Raw genomic sequence first — 15,414 nt, 5'->3', positions numbered from 1 at the left:
TTCACCTATTAGATGAACATCAACTTTAATTAAAAGTTTCATGACCTCCACCCTATTTCTTACTTTTTGTCCTTACTGGGTTGAAAACGACAGAGATTTTTAAAACAAAATGCCTATACAAAGGGACAGGCAACCACCTGCAACAGTCTCTTTGAGCAGAAACCAAGGCAAAGAATCCCAGGGCTCTTCTATTTCCCAGGAAGGGCACTAGTTTCTTTCTTTCTCTTGTCTTGTGAGCCCCTATATGCTGCTCCTCGTTCTCTCGTTTTTGCTATCATTCTTATCCACATGGTCCAGTGCCTCTTTCACCTCTCTCACACTCTGCTCTGTTTCTCTTGATCTCCTTATTTTCACTCTGTTCCTTCTCTCTTGTATTTCCTTCTTCTTTTTCCAGGTCTTTTGGTCCATTCCTCAGTCCTTCCACTGGGGTCTCAGAGAATGTGATTGGGAATTATCTACCAAAAGACACAAATGAAAAGCAAAAGCACTGAGAAAAAGCAGGGATTTATCCACCTGGTTGTCATGGCACTTCACCAGATACAAAATTCAACCAGAAAAATATCAGAACATAATTTATTTTAATTTACCTTAACTTTAGCAAGTAATCAAATACTCTGAAAACTTTTCTTGATTAAAAAGTAGTAAGAAAGAGTAAGGTAATTTTAAATTAAATCAAACATTATATAGCATAATTCTGTGCAAGTGTTATAAGTCAATACATTTAAGATATACTGTTTTGCCATACCTTGGAAAAATAATTTTCAGTCCTAAGCTACATGTATATTAAAATATAACTGACAAACCATAAAACAATTTCCATTAATTTTTCTTGTAAAGACATCCCAAGTGCCCAGGCAGAAAATTCAAACTTTCAAAGGCATTGTGGAATAGCAATATATTTTAAAAATTGTTTTGCACTGTCAAACATGGCTGTAAAACTTTATAAAGTAGAATTTCAGGTCACTGAGAATTTTGTACAAAATTTGCTAATATAAAAATTTTACCTTTGAACAAAATTGCTTTATAAAAAATTTTGCTGTAGTATTTTCCCTTAGAATGATAGGGTTATAGTGTATTTTCTTAAATGTATGCTTTTCTTGTATGCTCTCCAATAAAGAAAAAAGATAAAATCTTCCTCCAAAATCTAAAAGCTGAATGCCAACTCATTTTTATGCTTTTAAAAATTAATAAAAGTAACATAAATCAAATAGGCATTCCACAAATGACATTCTTTGATGTGTAATATTTTTAGTATTTTGATAGCTTTCCTCTTCTGTAACTTTCTTTTTCAACAAAGTTCTCTGGGAAATTGTGTCCTCTTGTGGTCACTGGCAAAAACAACATGTTTTTGCAGGAAGAATTAATCCAAACAATGGAAATAGGATTTAAGGCTTCAGGAAAAGCCACTTGTGAAAAAAGGAAATCCCTTGAAGTGAAGAGAGAGATGAAAGTTGTGAGTAATCAGAAAGGGAACTTTAGCAGGAAAAACACAGAATGTAAATCATTCAACTTATATTTAAATTATTTGATCATCAGATGATTAAAAAGAAGAGATAAAAATGATTACTATGTAGGAAAATTGTGGCCATGATAAAAGCCGCTATGGATAACTGTTATTTCTTACATTATTTCTTCAGTCATTCCAGCAACTCGGAAATAAGTGAGAGCATATTTCAACCAGTTTAAGTAAACTTTCTAGTATGCAAACCCCATAAGGTGATAAAAGGGAAGAGGGGAGACTCCTCAAGATTCTATACTTTTCCACACCGATTCTTCTCTCCCTACAAGTCTGTGTATTATGTCTCCTAATCTCATCCTAATTTTCAGTGCAGAATGTCAGATGTTTTAAAGATTAATATTTATTGAAAATTTTATTTGCTCATTTGAGGCACTGTTGGCAACTCAATTAATTTCTTGTGCTTTATACTTTTCCATTTTATTTCTGAATTGGAAGCTTCAAATTTCATAATTTTTATCCTATTCGTAAAGAAGATCGAGAAAGACAGAGGTAGAATCAGTTAGATTCATGAATTAAACTATTGTTAAAGGAGAAAGAGAATGACCTCTTTAGGGGAAGGTAAAACATCCTGAAAACTACCAGTGTCACTGAAAAAGAATTTGCTTTCACACAATTATTCAGGTCACTTGTGCGGACACAGACCCTTTTATTCCACTTAAAATTCCCTCACTTAAATAGTGAAGTAGGCAATCCCAATCCCTCAAAACAAGATGAAATCTAATGTGTACATTCCCATCTGAGATGTACTCAAGGGCAGCCTTTCCAATCTGCGCCCCCTTCTGTGTGAATGTTTCTGTGCTTCATTCATGCAATCCAGAGAAATTATTTCACAGAACTCTTAAGCCAACAAACAGGTGGTAGGTCATCCAAAACCTGAGGGGAAAGAGTAGGACCATACTCAAGTGCTCACCTTTTGTGCAAGTCCCAACTCCAAACTGTACCAGCTTGCTAATGTTATAGTGTATGTATGTTTCTTTTCCTTCTCTGAAAGTATTTATAAACGTTGCTAGGAGAATGCCAGTGCAGATTCAAACTTTAAGAATATAGATACATACTTTTTGCATATGCTGAGTATGAGATTCGTAACTCTATTACTTCTAACAGTATTCTTTTTTTCACATTTTAACACAGTACACATTCCTCAGGAAGGACTGTGAACATGCCAAGTTTGCAGTTTGAAAACAAAGCTCGTTTTGAATTATCCAATTGCAAAAGAAAAACTTTTTTGTTTTCAGTTAATTTTTTAGGGCATTTATTTTAGAAGTAGATTAAATGATTTAATTCCAATGCATTCAGAATTCCCAAAGAAGGTAGTCTTCCACTGACATCCTTTAAGTCAGACTGAGTTCAGCCCCAAAGGGAAATTCCTAAGGCCCTTTTTAAAGAGCCTGAAATTGGGATTTTAGAACCACAAAAGTTTTCATATGGTAAACCAAATATTGTGGAAGTCATCATTATTGTTGCATATACAAAATATCCAGAATTATATTCAACTCTTAAGGACATAAAAAGAGAGTTTGCCTTTATTCTTGCCCCATCAAGTGTCGATAAGAAATTTGTTACATAAATGTTAAGTAGAATACAGATGGGACAATGGGCCAGGAAAGATTCTAGTTTGCAAAGTAGGAGCATCAAGCCTCAGACATTTTGAGAGGTAACTCATTAGTCAAGCTACAACCTTCTGTTTAAAAACTAAGTTTTAAACACTCAAGAACTTTTATCCTCATTTTTCATTCCTTTGAAGAGTAGGAGAGAATGTTTTGTTTTGTTTTTTCCCCCAGAACTAAAGTCATTCAATGTGACTTGGTCAAGAAGACTCCATGCCTGGGATAGTTCTGGTTTAGTTCATTCATGTTAAACCCTATTTTAAGCATTCTGGCATCCATAGCATGGCCTCACTCCTGGGGATCCCTGTAGGCAGTGGCTAGGAGCTCTTTATCTCCTGAAGTTGAGTGCCCAGAGAAGGGCTGGGCTCATTTTAAAAGGAACTAGTCTTAGAGATTGATGATTTTGCAAGTCGGGCCAGCTAATGCTGTGCTGTTGTGGACTTGGTTTCTCCTTCGGCCTCTCTGCCCCTATTTTCATCCCAGTACCCACCCCACCCTGCCAACTCCCCTTGGGCAGGTAAGGTTTCCTTTACCTTGCCCACACTTTCCTGTCTTGCTTACCCATAGCCACAAAGGAAAGAGTCCAATTATTTGATCTCTTTATTTTCGAGTATTCAGCTGAAAGGGGGAGAAAATAACATTTGAGATTGATCTTAAAACAACCACCACCACCCACAGACACAGGTAACGTTCAAATAAGAACTGCGGAATACTCAGAGATCAAAAGTTAAGAAAACAATTTCTGCCTATTCTCTAACTGCTCCAAGAAATCATATCCTGTAGGCAGAAGATGCACTCACATAAGTGACTTATCTGAATGTGCTTTGTTTTAAGAAGACTCGGCTGTAAACTATTAAGTGGAGGTCAAGTAGAATCTGATTTTCAGACAGGCATTCATTTTAAAATATGTCAGCGACCCGAGAAGCAGGCATGTTGGCACGCTTTGGTCATTGTCTATGAATATTTGTAAAAAATAGTGATAGACGAACCCTACAGGTCGCCTCCTTCTTCCTCCGCGGAATGGATCCTTCTTGTCCTCACTTCCCTATAAGGCTGAACCCTTCAACCGGCCCCGGCGCTCCAGATCCCAGGGTTTCTGGGACCGGACTGCAGCCGCGAGCCTCAGCGGGGCACAGCCACGTGGCCTGCCCGCGCCTCGCCTGGACTCCCGCCTGCTCCTCCGGACACTGTGGGCCGAGACCCTCCGTCTGGCACAGAAAAGGAAGCTTCTGAGTTAATTTGCTGCTTAGAGTCCAGACGATGGAGAGGGTGAGCAGACCTCGGCCTGCGCAGGGTACCAGAACACAGGGCACGCAACTTCCGCACCCCCAAATGTGCCCCGAAAACCAACTACTGCTTTTGACTTCTGGTTTGCTTTGCAACTTAAAGAATGAACATAGAACGGTTATTCTCTCCCGACTCGTAAAAAAAAAAAGCCTAGCATTGCAAAAATGGGCTTCTCTTTCACAGCAGCATCCTTTCCTTTCCAGCTCACCAACTTTTGTTGCTTCCGACTTGCCAGAATCTACATTAACACCTTTTTCTGGGCCTCTTCATTGTGACTTATTAAATAGAAACGCTTAAAATGTAAAAGTGTCCAAATAGTTGCGGCGCGTTTGTGGCACGCGGAACAGAATTGCTTACTGAATCTCCTAGGAGTGGAGAGTGAGGGTGGGGAAGGGGGCCTTCGCAGCCCTCAGCCTCGCGTGTCCAGGCAATGTTGAGTCCCCATCTCACTCTCTCAGAGCCGACATTTACCGTCATAACGAAGGGCCTTATCTGGGAAGGGGATGAGGCTGAAGTGGCCACAGGCACTCCACCTTGGGCTAGCAGCACAGGCAACCAGGGCCGCGGCGAAGACACTGCGCTGCCCTGCTGCCTTCTCCAAGAACAGGACTGCCTTCTTCGGGGGAATGAACTTCTGCATTTTTCTAGCACCTTCGGAGGTGTAGTCCTTTGGGTGTTGGGAAACGTCAGATTGGGTCACTGTGGAGGGAAAAGAAAGGCCCAGCTGCTTCTCGAGGAAGGATGAGAGAACAGGCCGAGGAGCAGATCTACAGTCCCTGGCGCGGCCACGTCTTCAGAAACGCCCACGACCTCAGGACCAGCCACGGTGGTTTGGCCCTTGGGACTCCAGGGTCTCCTCTACCTGACCATCGGGTGGGCTCCGCCGTCGCAGGTATTCTTGCCAGTACCCCAGCCCCAGCAATCCCACACCGCGCCACGGACCTAAAGGGTACTGGGGCGAGCTGAGACTTCCACCCACTGTGTAGAAGCTGGTGTCGCCGCTGCTGTCACAGCCGCTCCAGGAGGGACCGACAAGGCGGCGGGTACGGTCCCCTCCGGTCGCTTCCCCGGGCTGCGCTCGGGTGCGGGGTGCGGCCCGCGCGCTCCGACGCGGAAGGAAATCGCCCCGCGCCCGCGGGCGGAGGGCGGCGGGGAAGAAAGGGGGAGGGCAGCAAGGAGGCGGGCAGAGGGGCCGGCCGCCTGGGCCAGGTCGTTTTTGAATGGTTTGGGAGAACGAATTGTTAGACCCCAAGGAAGGGGGGTGGGGACGGAGAAAGGGGGGCTGGAAAGCGGAAACTTTCCTATAAAACTTCGAAAAGTCCCTCCTCCCCACGTCAGGCCAATGACACTGCTGCCCCCAAACTTTCCGCTTGCACGGGAGGTATAAGAGCCTCCAAGTCTGCAGCTTTCGCCCAGCTCCCAGACACCTCGCGGGCTCGCCGACACCGGCTTCGTTTCCAGGAGGCCGAGCGGGGTGTGCGTGCGGCCGTTGGGCGCCTTCTTTTTGGACCTCGGGGCCATCCACACCGTCCCCTCCCCCTCCCGCCTCCCTCCCCGCCTCCCCCGCGCGCCCTCCCCGCGGAGATCCTCCCTGTCCCTCCTCCCGCTCCCTCCTCCGCGGGCCGCACCGCCCGGGCCGGCGCCGCGCGCGGGGGAAGCTGGCGGGTTGAGGCGCCCCGCTCTCCTCCTCTTCCCCGGGCCGCCCTTCTGCCCCGGGCCCGCGAGGCCGCACGTCGCCGCCCAAGAGATGATGCAGGACGTGTCCAGCTCGCCAGTCTCGCCGGCCGACGACAGCCTGAGCAACAGCGAGGAGGAGCCGGACCGGCAGCAGCCCCCGAGCGGCAAGCGCGGGGGGCGCAAGCGGCGCAGCAGCCGGCGCAGCGCGGGGGGCGGCGCGGGGCCCGGCGGGGCCGCGGGCGGGGGCGTCGGAGGCGGCGAGGAGCCTGGCAGCCCGGCCCAAGGCAAGCGTGGCAAGAAGTCTGCGGGCTGCGGCGGCGGCGGCGGCGCGGGCGGCGGCGGCAGCAGCAGCGGCGGCGGGAGTCCGCAGTCCTACGAGGAGCTGCAGACGCAGCGGGTCATGGCCAATGTGCGGGAGCGCCAGCGCACGCAGTCACTGAACGAGGCGTTCGCCGCCCTGCGGAAGATCATCCCCACGCTGCCCTCTGACAAGCTGAGCAAGATCCAGACCCTCAAGTTGGCGGCCAGGTACATCGACTTCCTCTACCAGGTCCTACAGAGCGACGAGCTGGACTCCAAGATGGCAAGCTGCAGCTATGTGGCCCACGAGCGGCTCAGCTACGCCTTCTCGGTCTGGAGGATGGAGGGGGCCTGGTCCATGTCCGCGTCTCACTAGCAGGCGGAGCTCCCCACCCCCTCGGCAGGGCCGGAGACCTAGGTAAGGACCCGGCGCCTCTGCGCCCCTTCGCCGCTCAGGTGGCAGGCAGATTGAAGGCTGGGGTGCGGCTCCCGGTCCACCTGGCCTTCCTCCCCGTCTCCCACTCCCCTCTTCGCTTTCACACCCAACCTGGCACCGCCACCTCATCCCCCCGCGCGTTCCTGGAAGGGAGCTCAGTCCCCGCTAGGGAGAGGAGGATGCGCCCTGGTGAGGGGTGTGCGTGTGCGTGAGTGTGCGTGACAGGAGGGAAGACTAAAAAAGATTCGAGGGTCACGGGTAAGGACAGCCTTGCCAGCGCCTCTCTTTCTTTTGCCCTTAAGTTTTCGTTCTCCTTAAAACAAATGTTTCCAAATTCCACCTCCTCCTTCTTTCCGCCCACCCACTTCCTCTTGCCCTTGGGCTGAAATCCTTCCAGGTTGTTCAGCGCAATTTCTCCGTGGTGGTGATAAGAACAGTGCTCACTAGTTTTACAAAACAGCCACAGAGACCTAAACAATAACCAACTTTCCCCCTCTGGGTTTTTGCAGATGTCATTGTTTCCAGAGAAGGAGAAAATGGACAGTCTAGAGACTCTGGAGCTGGATAACTAAAAATAAATATATATGCCAAACATTTTCTTGGAAATTAGAAGAGCAGAACCCAAATTCAAAGAAACAGGGCGTGGGGCGCACTTTTAAAAGAGAAAGCGAGACAGGCCCGTGGACAGTGATTCCCAGACGGGCAGCGGCACCATCCTCACACCTCTACATTCTGATAGAAGTTTGAACAGTTGTTTGTGTTCCTCCTCTTTTTTTTGTTTTTGTTTTTTTGACGAAGAATGTTTTTATTTTTATTTTTTCATGCATGCATTCTCAAGAGGTCGTGCCAATCAGCCACTGAAAGGAAAGGCATCATTATGGACTTTCTCCATTTTAAAATGGTAACGGTCAGAGGGATTTTAAGAACACCTTTAGAAATAAAAATATTGGGATCAAACTGACTCACAAAATCACAGTCAGTTAATTCCTTTTTTCATTCTTCCTCTGAGGGAAAAAAAACTTAAAATAACAAAAAACAACATTCTATTTATTTATTGATGACCCATGGTAAAATGCAAATAGATCCGGTGTCTAAATGCATTCATATTTTTATGATTGTTTTGTAAATATCTTTGTACATTATTTTTCTGCAATAAATAAATATGATTGAAAATTGTAAGAACCTTAAAGTTTGGTCTATATTTTTAAAGGATTAAGTTGGCAGTAAATACCTGCTTGTTTAACTCTGGAGACACCCAGGAGGGTGAGAGGGCATTAATATAAATAAAGCAGTGAAAAAAACTTAGTTATTGACAGGTAGGGGCATGTTATGTAGAAAGACAGCTTTATCATTATTCCCATTTGGTGTTCAGTGAACTTAGCATCTCTCCTTCATCTCTTATCAAGTCCTGAGACAGCAAAAACTTAATAGTTATTCACCTCTCTTGCTTATATTTTGAGAATGCAGTTGTAAAACAGTTAAGCAAATAAGCAGTATAAGTCAGCAGTGTTTTCTCTTGTTGCTGTCTGTTTTTGTCATACTCTTCACACTTTATGAGGATTTTTAAGTAATAGGTTTATTTCAGTGAAAGTATACATAAAGTGTTATCAAAATTACCTATCTATAGATGTGTATATACATATGTAAATGACTACAAATGTATAGAAAATAAAGTTTAATTCCACATAAAAGAGAATTCCACTTATAATTTGCTTAACTTTCTCTCACAAAAAAGAATGACATTTAATGTTGTTTGCTAAAACAAAAAGTCAAAGTTAATATTTTCTCATATTGATATCCATTTGGAAAGCAAGCTCCTTATAAGCTGCTCCATACAGCTACACAGAAAACAATTAAAGAAACTGACTTTTCAGTATCTTCATTAATTATTGGAACAGTTACAATTTTAAATGCTATAACTGTTCATTTTCTAGTCAGTTCACTAGCAAATATATTTTGTAAAATTTATCCATAGAATTTTTCCCTGATTACTTACATGTATACAAAATCTGAATCAGTTAAGTAAAAGAGTTAACATGGACAAATGGTACTTGACTTTTTATTTCATTCTAGTTATTTCTGGGCCAGAAAAATACTAGCTTTTATAATGAATACCATTAGAAATAGTGAGTTTGCATCACTAAGTTCTTAAGTTATATCCGGCTTATTGCCTTCAAGTATAATTAGGGATGTATTCAAACTGGAAAATAATTTTGCTGCCTAATTCAAATAATGACTATGGCAAATAAATGTATGACTCGAAACAGTGTTTGCTCAGCTCTGGTTGAGGTTATTATATTACCTGAAGGTTTCCCCTCTTTTTCACACATCATCATAGAATGCTGACATAACAATATTGTAAATTTATTATTTTAAGTATTTTAGACCATGTTTTGCAATAAGGAGCCTGTAGAATTTACTTATACCAAAAGATTAGTGAAAGCTTCAGGAAATGCTTTTTTAGATTTTTATAGTTCTTTACAAAATAACAGGGCAGAAACTGATTATTTGTGGAGTGTATGTGTGTGTGTATGTGTGTGTAGAACAGAGGATGCCCTAGAAAATGAGGGAGGGCATCTAGAAGGTGATTTTCTCTTTTGTGTCATTGAACCACCTCCATTTTCTAAATTGTTCATGGAGGAATCTTGTTACTAGCTTGGTCTGACTATTTGATATTTCAGATTTCTTGACGTACATCAGAATGGAGCTGACCATCCACCGAGAAGGTAATTCCGATCTTATCTCTGATGATGTAGAAACTAAAAGTTTCAAAAAAGGTAGCCTTCCATTTGCCTTTTTTTTTTTTTTTTCTTGTGTGTGTGTGTGAGAGAGAGAGTTCTCGACTTGGGAGAAAAGCAAATGTCACATTTATGTTGAGTAATACTAAATACTAAACTGAAGCTAATATTTTTCTTGAGATTTTCAGATGAATGAAAGAAATGTGGTGAATAGTTTTGCTTTGAGTGAGAAGGATTCACAGTGGAAAATATTAACTATTAAGAGTCCAGTTTTCAGCTTGCCAGACTATTTCTGTATACCCAACTTTCCCCACCTCTTACACACCACAATGCCAATTCTGCTTCAGAACAGAAATGAAGCACCTGTGTTTCTATCCATGTTTCCTATTTTCATCTCATTTCATTTTTATTACCTATTCTTATTTAAAGGGCATTTAGGATGAATTACCTGTTTCAGAAGTGAGAATTTAATGTGGTATCTGGACCCAGGAGTCTTTACCCTTTAGCCAGGATGTATTCAATGAAGGGAAAGTATTGTATTAGATTGCCTTGGATGAATTCTAAATAACTGACTAAGAACGTTTCCTCTGCTGTGCTCATGATCTTTTAATCATGGTTTTAATTTCGTTGGATTGATAGGGTTCAATCATAAGAAAGCAGTACATTTGTGTTCCCATTACACACATTTCCCCTCTTTATTACACACACATTACACACACTTGCTAACAAACACATGCACAAATGATAATTCATGCACAGTTGCAGGTACCCTCCCCAAAGTGGAACATTTTAATAAATGTTAAAGAGCAGAAACTCTCACAACCTGTGTACTTTTCCCCCACACTCAGCAAGGACACAAGCCTCTTGCTCCTTCGGTCCTCAGGCTCATATTCATAATGGAGCTTTTTAAGGGACATTTGGCCTCTTGCAAAAAAGTCGAGCATTTTGCACATTCCACGGTTTGGCAAACTCAGAACTGGTTATTTTCTCTAGACCGGTATCAAGTTCTTCTCAGGCATATGATTTCACTTGAAGTCCTGCCCAGGAATCCTTCAAAGTGAGCGTTTGTCCCACTCTCATGATGTCAGGCGGTTTTCCCTGCATCTGTAATTTGAAGAAAAACAAACAAACCTGCGGGGAACAAACGCCACGGAAACCCAAACAGAACTCCGTGGGGAGCGGGAGTCTCACCTGCGGCTAGCGCGGGCGGGGGCGGGCCCGGACTCCCCGGCGTGGGTGGCGGGCGGGCCGCACCGTGGGGAGGGTGACAGTGTCCGACGCCTCCGGGGACCGCGTGGACAGCCCCTGGCCCCGCGTCGGGCCGCTGCGCACGGAGGAGGCGGCTCCAAGTGTCAGCGGTAGCAAGGGGAGCAGCAGCAAGAGATTCAGGCAAAGGCCCAACTTCGTATTTCCAGAGACAGGGCCGCATCAGCCACAAACAGGGGTCGGGAGAGGGGTTCCCCGGGGGCCACTTTTCCAGATTTTTCTCCTGGTTTGCCGTAAAGCGTGCCCCGCCCCCAGCACCGGCAAAAGTGGAAGGAAAGTGTACCGGCAAAGCGGAAAGAGAAATAGGTTTCCTCATAATTTCTGAAAGCCGATCACCCCACTGATTCGCAGACACCTAGCAACCGAAGCCCTCGAAAACGCAAACGGGATTATTAATAATCCTTGCTTACTGAACAGCAAAAGATGGACCCAGTAAACAGGCCATCGGATACATTTTCCATTTGCTTTTGTCCAAAGGCCCCAGAACGTGAGCCCTCCTAATATTTTCTTAGCAAATCAAAGCACGTGTCCTTTGAAGAAGGTGTGTAATTGGAGTTTAAGGCATGTATGGAATTCCCAGATGTCTATAAAGTAAGAAGGAGCATGTGGCAGGTCACTGGAAGGTGGGGCAGGTTAAACTCACTGGCAGGAAAGTTCTCCTTTTCTATTCTCCTTTATGAGGGCCGCGGAGATAAGCCTTTGGGAAAGGATGGGACTGGTCATAATAAATATCCAGCTTCTCGTATCAGAGTCACAGTAACCATGGTAAAAAGCACATGGTCAGAAAACCTCAAAGAAAACACTCAATTATAGCCGGGATTTCGTGGGCGCCCTGCAATGAGATCGTTTGGGGTTTGCTGCAGCTAGGGCCTCGATCCCCCTGCAGCCTTTCTTGTTTACGTGGACTATTTTCTTTTCCTTCTATTTCCGCCCCCCCCCCCCCCCCCCCCCGTTTGTGGATGTGTCTTCGTGCTTATGCGGGCCATTTAGGCTGAAGCCAGAGGAACAAAATTCCAGATTAGGAAAAGAAGAAAGCAATTCTAAAAGCATTCATCCAGAAGGCAGCCTTTGGAGGGGGGCGGCGGGGGGGGGGGGGGGGAGGGGAGCTTGGGAGCAAATGAAATGAGGTTTCTGAGAGAGCAAATGCTCAATGCAAAGGCAGTCATCAAAATTAGCTGCTCCTTATCCCTCACTGCGCTGAGGTATATGGATGTGTATGAGGCGGTCGAATTTAGGCGCGAGTTTGCTGCTGCTTAAGCACGTTTCTTTGCTTTTTGTTTTGTTTTTGGTCTAATGCCGGAATCCGAGAAAATATGACTTTTCTCCTTGGGTTCAAGATGGTGCCGTCACTTACCTGGACAGTGGGACCAGAGGCGGGAGACGTAAGGAACCGGTTTCTGCGGAAGAAACTGGCCTTGGCAAAGGTTGGCGCTAGGAAGGGGGCGAAGTTGGGTCACCTGTGGCTGGGGGCCAGGGGTGTCCCAGCGAAACTAGCTAAAACAAAACGCGCCACAGACCCCACCACTGAGGCAGGCGGAGAGGGGAAAGGGACGCGCCTGGGGTGAGGCGAGCGTGACAAGTGAAAAGTTAAGCAGGTACCTGAAGGAAGTTTATCTTGCCCAGATGTTAGGGCTTTTATGAAATGTCACGTGAAGAGAACAGATGTACAACTTGCAAATGGGGCCACGCCTGTAAATATAAGGGAAGCAAATGCTTGGAAGGAAAACCCAGGCATAAATCATCAACCTCCTCCGCTAGTTATCTATTCTCTCCTTTAAATATTTGCTTCCGGAAAGAGAAGACACATCCTAAGTGCGTCTTCCAGAAGGGGTCACAGTCCAATCCTCTGGCCAGCGCCACCCTACCCCATGCCTTCCTCATCCCCCCCACCCCTCCATCTAGGTGGCTTGGGTGTGGGTGGTTTGGGTGGAGGGCGCATTTCTTCCCTGCCCGTGTTTTCTTTCTTCACATTCCCCATCCCCCACGTTAGTCTCTTAGCCTCTCAAAGACGTTTGATCCTGAGAAACATATCGAATCTCGGTTTGGAAAAGCTGAAACTAATCAATTGCCTTTTTGAAGGGGTAGAGAGTGATAAGAAGAGCGAAGGAATGCCAGGCCTGACAGACCCGAAACCTTCAAGATGCTTGAATGAGCTGAAAGACATGCGGGTTATCCCTCCCTCCTGGGGAGGATCCAGAGCGCTGGGGATCCCAGCCGCCCATGGGGTAGGGACTTTACCAAGTTAAATCATTGGTTTGGTTGAAAGGTTTGTTTTTTCTTTTTTTAATGACTTGTACAGATAGGACTCCCCCACCCCCACCCCCACATGTAAGAAGGAAGTTCGCTTTATAAACAAAATTAAAATGAATTAGCAGTTGCCCAGTTGTGGAACAGTCTAATTCCTTTCTCTGTATTTAAGAGAGAGGTTCATGGGGGTATTGTGAATGTTACCTACCATGTGGCACAGGCTTGGGTCTCTGTCCATATTAAGGTTTTGAATATTTGTCTACAATAACTCTAAGGTTGTATGTTAAATGAACTGTGCTGTGACTCTTCCTTTAAATGCAACACTATTCCCAAGTCTTTGTTAAACTGACATTGCACCTGGCTTAGTTATTTTTTAGCCACCAGTTCAGCTTTCTTCTTTAAACAGAACTTCAAAGTTGGAGTATTTTTTCCACAATATTAAATGAAAATTTACTGTCAGATTTTTTCTGAGTCCTTTCTGGATTTCCAAAGGTGTGATCAGAATTGAAATATATTCGAAGTGATCACATTAGCTTTAAGGGTTAATAATTTTCTGTGTTTTTTGTTTGTTTGTTTGTTTTTATGCACAAGACCAGATGAACAGACATATCTCTTTTCTCCATAGCATGAAATCTAAACACCCATCTAGCCATCCCTGGAGGAACCTAACCTTGCTTTGTCACCTTTGGGTACAGAACATATCTGGTGATGACCCGGAAGGGCGTTGGACTAAAATCTCAGATCCTCCCCCTCTGCATTTGCCCAGCCTTGATGAATGTTGGGTTGGACCCTGACTCGCTGACTCTGCTATGTAAAGCTCTCCTCTGAGGCTTCCAGACCTCCATTTCTAAACATAGTACTGGACAAAACAGTCCACATTTCTTTTCCTCTTTTGTTCCTGAAACTTTACACCAAAGAACTGTTAGCATTGTTGAACACCAACATGCAGTGAACGAACACAGAACTTCTCAGTGCTGCAACTTTAGCAATGACAATGAATCCTTCCCAGAGGTCTGCTGATGCACCCCTAAATTCTGGGGTTCCATTCCCAGGGCAGAAACCTACCTTCCAGATCAGCATTCTTTAAAATGTTCTTATGAAGCCCCTGTTTCACCGCATGGAAGAAGGACATTCAGTTAGCCTCTTGTTAAGGTTGCCTTTGGCCTCATTCCTCCCTGACTCCTCTTGCTACCCCCTATCAACACACACCTTTTAAAACTTCTGACTCGTAAATGTATAAAATAGACCTGCGGCAGAGAATCCTTCTTCCTCTTCCTTTTCTCCAGGCCCCGACCGAGTGAAATTTAAAACACATCTCATAGATCAGTTTTCCTTCTCTGAAGTTAGGCATAGTCCACGACCCGGATTTTCAAATGGCCCAGGCTGGAGTCTGCAATATTTAATCCAGTCAGCTATTAAATGTCCTCCAGCTAAATCAAGAGTATAAGGATCCTTACAGGGATAATGATACCAGGAGCAGTCGGAGTAAGCGGGCTGGGAAGGGGAGAAGACTCCAGGGATTCTTTGATTTGGAAAATCCTGTTTTGGGAACTTCTGTCAGAGTAATAACAAAGCAAAGAAACACGAAAGAAGCAACCCTCTGTCCCAGGATATGGTTTTAATGAAATACTACTACCACACACACAATCTACTATTAATAACCGCTTCTAAGACTCCGCTTTTCCTTTACCTATTAGGGACCAGGAGGCTCCGTAACGTGATCCCCTCTCCCCCTTCTCCCACCGCCTCCTTTCCTCCCCAATTAAGCCAAAGTGGTTGTTCTACTGAGTCCAGGCCCGGAGACAACCGTGGGCTTACACTGCCCTCTGCATCCCGGTTTCTGGTCCCTTCTCTTGGCAGAACCGGGTCCCGGGACTGGACTGCGGGGGTTTTGCCCACGCCCTTCCGAAGGCGGGCTCCTCCGCCCCCAGCACTTGGGGAGCGAGTTCTCCAGGTCCCTGACTGGAAGCCTTCTTAGGACCCCCATACTTGTGGTACCAAGGAGATAGTGTGCCCCAAATATGCCTGTTTTGGCTCCCAGCTGACCTTGCCCGGAGCTTTTTTTGTTGCTGACTTAAAACACCCGGAGGGACTGCAACTAACAGAGCAAATGGGGCTGGGGTAAGGCAGGGGAGAGAAGGGGCAGGGGGTGGGGAATCGCCAGAGAAAAAGCCACAGTATTTGGGAAAGGGGGGCGGGGGCGGCAAACTTTTAGACAGCGAGAAGGCATTTTTAGCAGCCGCGTCTGTCATCTGTAAGTAGTGGACAGATGAAACCGAACCTGATCAAAGTGGTCCGTTCGTAAATCACGCGAAGGAAATGGATTGTGAGGGGTAA

The 15,414-nt window shown here is 45.2% G+C and overlaps 1 protein-coding gene and 1 long non-coding RNA gene across 2 annotated transcripts; one reads left to right on the top strand and one right to left on the bottom strand.

The window, feature by feature from the left end:
- Positions 1 to 5,831: 5,831 nt before the first annotated feature.
- TWIST1 (twist family bHLH transcription factor 1) lies at positions 5,832 to 8,344 on the top strand. The gene is made up of 2 exons (XM_055589454.1): positions 5,832 to 6,808; positions 7,336 to 8,344. The coding sequence occupies exon 1, from the start codon at positions 6,161 to 6,163 to the stop codon at positions 6,764 to 6,766; it is 606 nt and encodes a 201-aa protein (XP_055445429.1). The 5' UTR covers positions 5,832 to 6,160; the 3' UTR covers positions 6,767 to 6,808; positions 7,336 to 8,344.
- Positions 8,345 to 10,173: 1,829 nt separating this feature from the next.
- LOC129658512 (uncharacterized) lies at positions 10,174 to 15,139 on the bottom strand. Its single transcript, XR_008717381.1, has 3 exons — positions 14,143 to 15,139; positions 12,430 to 12,519; positions 10,174 to 10,668 (listed from the first exon to the last, which is right to left on the bottom strand). It is a non-coding gene; the product is annotated as an uncharacterized LOC129658512 (long non-coding RNA).
- Positions 15,140 to 15,414: the final 275 nt, after the last annotated feature.

This window comes from Bubalus kerabau, chromosome 8, assembly GCF_029407905.1.
Source record: "Bubalus kerabau isolate K-KA32 ecotype Philippines breed swamp buffalo chromosome 8, PCC_UOA_SB_1v2, whole genome shotgun sequence".
NCBI classification, from domain to species: Eukaryota; Metazoa; Chordata; class Mammalia; order Artiodactyla; family Bovidae; genus Bubalus; species Bubalus kerabau.
This window is presented reverse-complemented; position numbering and strand designations above follow the sequence as displayed.